Source organism: Pyxicephalus adspersus, chromosome 7 (genome assembly GCF_032062135.1).
Source record: "Pyxicephalus adspersus chromosome 7, UCB_Pads_2.0, whole genome shotgun sequence".
In the NCBI taxonomy this organism is placed as follows: Eukaryota; Metazoa; Chordata; class Amphibia; order Anura; family Pyxicephalidae; genus Pyxicephalus; species Pyxicephalus adspersus.
In genome coordinates this window covers 10,317,008-10,321,936 of record NC_092864.1, presented here as the reverse complement: position 1 = coordinate 10,321,936, position 4,929 = coordinate 10,317,008, and the positions used below count along the sequence as shown (strand labels likewise).

Genomic DNA, 4,929 nt, shown 5'->3' with positions numbered 1-4,929 from the left:
AAGTATTACACCAAGTTTAAACCCAAAATAAAAATTAGGAGCTCAGGCGGTCTGATTGATCTGAAAAAATATATGGATCTGAAGTGCAGTTTTTTTGCTGAAAGGTTGAGAGGAGCCACATGGGCTACAACACCCAACAAGGGGAGATTGGTTTAAATTTAGCCAACTCATTTTTCAGAATTACCAAGAAAATTTTGCCAACACTGTAGAGTGAAGGAAGTTTGTTAAAGTTTTACTTTAGTTACTTTAGTTTACTTTAGTTTTACTTAGTTTGACAAATTTTACAGAAAGTTTGGAAAAGATTTTAGGATTAGTAATAATAAATTGTGGAGGTAAAACAGTATTTTTCTTTAGTTGTGGTCAACCCAACCAATGATGTTGTTGATGCCAAAATCTGCCCCTACCTTTTGAATGTTGGGGCGGAATGGGAGACTCATCAAGTAGGCCATGTTTTCTGTTCAAATTGCCTTATACCCATTGAAAAATTCCATCAACACTACAACATTGGAGCTCCTTGAAGGCCATCGTTCTCTTCCATTCTTGTGGTCACATTTTCTGTCCCATTATGGCTGGGTACAAGGCCACCTCCATAAAGACATGGCTTGACCATCTTGGTGTGGAAGACCTCCATTGTCCTGACCTCATCCCTACTGAAAACCTTTGGGAAGAATGGACACCAACTCGTATCTTCTCCTCAACATCAATACCTAACCTCACATACTTTTTATGTTCCAACTGTTTTTTTTAAAAGCCTTCCCAGAAAAGTCAAGGTCAACACAGCCCCATAGGGGTCCAACTCCATATTATTGGCCATGGTTTTGGAATGGGACAACCTCATATAAGTCTGCTGGTCAGGTGACTACAAACTTGCACCCTTAGAGTGTAGTCTTGAGGTTCTAAAGACTTCTGAAACTGTAGAGTTCTATTTTTACTTTTAGAAATATGTAACCTTTTCCTCTGAGGAGTTGTGTTGACATTATATCAAAAGACTTCAACAACGGGTGGCAAGGAAGCCACAACTGACCTAAATTCATGTTGTTTCATTCCCTCTGTGAAAATAATTACCTGCCAATGTTAGGGGCGCTGTGAGGTGGCAAACTGACAAGTAAATAACAGCTCATACTCTGCGTGATCCAGAGTGCACCGCCTAATACCCAACTCCTCACTGCAGAATATGTGGCTGAAATACAAATGTAGATGTGGGCAAGATGGATTTTGTAACTTTGCTTAGCCGATCTTATGGTCAAGGTCCTGGACCTGATGGCTACCCCATGTTTATTGCTGGCCTGTCATCAAATATATTTCATGTTAGGTGCATACACATGTATTTATCACAGAGATCACATGATGTCATCCACTTGCTCCTTCAGATGGAGGCGCCATGTTTTTTTGAGACATTGTCCAAGGCACCATCTGCATCCTTGGGGGTGGCACAGCCAGAAACTACATTACTATGGCTTGCTATTAAGCCCAGCATACCAAAATCACACTTATAGAGTTCATGGAGCATCAGACAATTCACAATGTCTGCAGTCTCTGACCGTCTCCTGTACAATGTCTGCAGTCTCTGACCGTGTCCTGTATAATGTCTGCAGTCTCTGCCCGTCTCCTGTATTACTATACACTAATGCAAAATATTTAACAAGTGCAAAATCTGAGCGGTAAGCATTGGTTATAGGTTACATAAAGCTTAATTACACATAAAAAAAAATTGCAAGCAACACTTAAAAGCCTAGCTGATAAATTGAAAGCAAAAAAGTAAAGTTCTGCTACAGAGAGCTAGAACACAGCAATCACTTAGAAATTCTGTCTGGAGCTTTTCAACGAAAGCAGAAAAAAAGACTTTTCAAATGTAGATTAATAAAACTAGCTCGGAGATAGAGATGGAATTATGGTCCATTTGGTGCTGCATAATATCTGTCTATTAAATATTAACAATAACCTTAGCAAGGTGATTGTGTGTTAGCAATAAAATCCACACCAAGCAATACACAAAAACACTTTATACAATATATTTAGTATTGAACCATTTGTATTTGGTTTACATAACCAATCCAAAGGAAATAAAAAAAAAATGCATCATTATATTATTGTATATTGAATTATTCAGCTTTACATATTTTATTTTTTGAAGCATCAAGGTCAGACCTTTACATCATCCTGTGCAAACCCTGACCCACAGAGCTAACAATTCATTTGAAGATGATGTATTTATCTGCAGGAATAAAGAGTCAGAGTCTGTTCTGCAGATTTGTTGCAGCATGGAGCTGTGCAGACTCTTCAGGCTGCAATAATGAATAATCAATCACAATCTGGACAATGTCTGTATAATACAATGAAGGTGGTTATAAAACCCATTCAATGTTGTCTGGTAAATGAGAGAGAAATAGCATATCATAAAGAGCATACATAAGAGATTGGGGATAGGAATAAAGAAAAAGTAATGGAGAATAGAATATCTGTTATCTCCTGCAGCCAGATAGGAGCTCTGTAAAGCAGTATTAGCAATGTGATGTGGCATGCATAGTCTGTAGAGATGCTGTGACCTTCTACACATGAGATGGAATTAGTGTACTCAGTGCAGTCTGTGTAGGTTCTCTGATCTTCCTTGTACAAGCTGTACAGTGTATTGTCACCATGATTGCTTAAAGAATTAGCTGTGATCTGCAGGTGTAGATGATCCCATGCACAGTGTACAGAATGATGAACTGGCTCTGTGATCTGTAAATTCTTAGAATCCCATGCATAAAGTATAATAGATTTTATTATCATGTTATGATCAGCAGATATATAGCTAGAAATGATCAGTGTATAATTCAATGTACTGAATATGAGATTTGTAAAAGTATAGAATCCCATGCACAGTTTTTATTATAATGTATTCATGCTGGGAACTCCTAAATAATGTTATATATTAGTTCTCTGATCTGTAGGTACATCTGTTTTAGCTATGTCATCTGTACATATATAGAATCCCATGCCCAGTGTATAATAAAATGTATTGACACTGTTATCTGTAGATGAATACAATCCCATTATAGTGTATACTGTAATATAGTCATGTTGTGAAGTCCTATATAATATTATATATTAGCTCTGTGATCAGTAGATATATAGAATTCCATGTACAATATACACTATAACATAGTCATCTTGTGAAATTCTTTATAATATTATATGATCACAGTATTTTATATTTACTGTATTAGCTCTGCACAATTCATTATATATAAAATGTGTTCTGTATTATATAAATGTATGGATATCAATGCAGAGTGTAATATATAATTTATAGATGTATAGCAGCATATGCACTTTCATTGTATTTTAGATGTATAGAATCCTATTCACGGTGTAAAATATATTATGATGATGGTATGAAGTCCTGTATAATATAACATATTAGCTCTGTGATCTGTAGATAAATTATGCATAATGTGTAATATAAAGTATTGGCTCATTGATCTGGATGTTGTGAATCCTAAGCAGAGTGTATAATATGTTGTATTGGCTGTGTGATATTTAGATGTATAGATATCCATGCACAGTGTATAATATATTGTATTAGCTCTGTGATCTACAAGTGTGTAGGATCCCATGAACACTGTATATTATAATGTATTGGATCTGTGATCTGTGAGTGTATAGGATCGCATGAACACTGTATACAACAATTCCTGGATCACCCAGCTTCACTGATGAAAGTGTATTCTCTCCAGCCTTGGAGACCTTTCATAAATCAGGACCACTATCTCTGATAGGGGCTGCTCTAATAATCATAAACTGGCTTGTATACTAACCTGACGCTCCTTTATTCCAGGTGATGTCTTTATCTTGGTCTTCAGTCTGGACAATCGTGATTCCTTCGAGGAGGTCCAGCGCCTGAAGCAGCAGATTATGGAGACCAAGTCCTGCTTGAAGAACAAGACCAAGGAAAATATTGAAGTCCCCTTGGTGATTTGTGGCAACAAGGGAGACAGAGACTTCTACAGAGAGGTCCAACCCAAAGAGATCGAACAGTTGGTTGGAACGGACAGTAACTGCTCCTACTTTGAGGTCTCAGCCAAGAAGAACTCCAAATTGGATGAGATGTTCCAAGCTTTGTTCACCATGGCTAAGCTCCCCAGCGAGATGAGCCCTGATCTCCACCGTAAGGTCTCTGTCCAATATTGTGAGATCTTGCACAAAAAAGCCCTGAAGGGAAAGAAGGTCAAGGAGGACGGAGACGCCTACGGGATTGTTGCCCCTTTTGCCCGTAGACCCAGCATCCACAGTGACTTAATGTATATTCGAGAGAAAGCAATTGGAGGTGGACAGAGCAAAGACAAAGAAAGATGCGTCATTAGCTAGGGGTCCACCTGTCCGTAGCCGTCCATCCAGGCTTTATAAATATATACATAGAGAAAAAAAAGTTCCAGGCGTTTTGAAGAAGCCAAGTCGAAGGAGGCATGTCCGTAGTGGGGATCACATGCCCACCATGCCTTCTGCCGGGTAGTCGGGGCACCAAGGCTGTTGTGGAAAGCCGAAGTCGGCCTTGGGGAACTGATGATTATTTTATTTTCAGGCCGCAATACATCGAGCCTGTCTGAACATAAGAACTGAGAAGGAGCAAATGGCAAGTTGTATGTTAACTTACTGTAAAAACTGAAAAAGACAAAAAAAAGTACACAGGGGCGTCTGTTACAATCCGCCTTCCCCTATGGGTATACAATCTGGACTGAGATAACGGGGAGACGTGGGACTCCATCTGATCTGTGTACACTCTACGAAGACTGTGAAGTGACTTTGTTTACAAAGTGCCCTGGGCACACTCTCGGAGTATTGTAAATGGAACTGAACAAATCATTTTTGTTTATAGTACATCAGACATTTCATTGTCATGCCATACATCTATATTTTTTTACATAATAAAAAAAATGAAATTGTAAA

General features: G+C 38.3%; 1 protein-coding gene across 1 annotated transcript; it reads left to right on the top strand.

The window, feature by feature from the left end:
- Positions 1-3,804: 3,804 nt before the first annotated feature.
- Positions 3,805-4,929, top strand: RASD1 (ras related dexamethasone induced 1; the record flags this gene model as incomplete). The annotated part of the gene is made up of 1 exon (XM_072416988.1): positions 3,805-4,929. A coding segment is annotated over one exon (546 nt), but the record flags the coding sequence as incomplete, so codon positions are not given.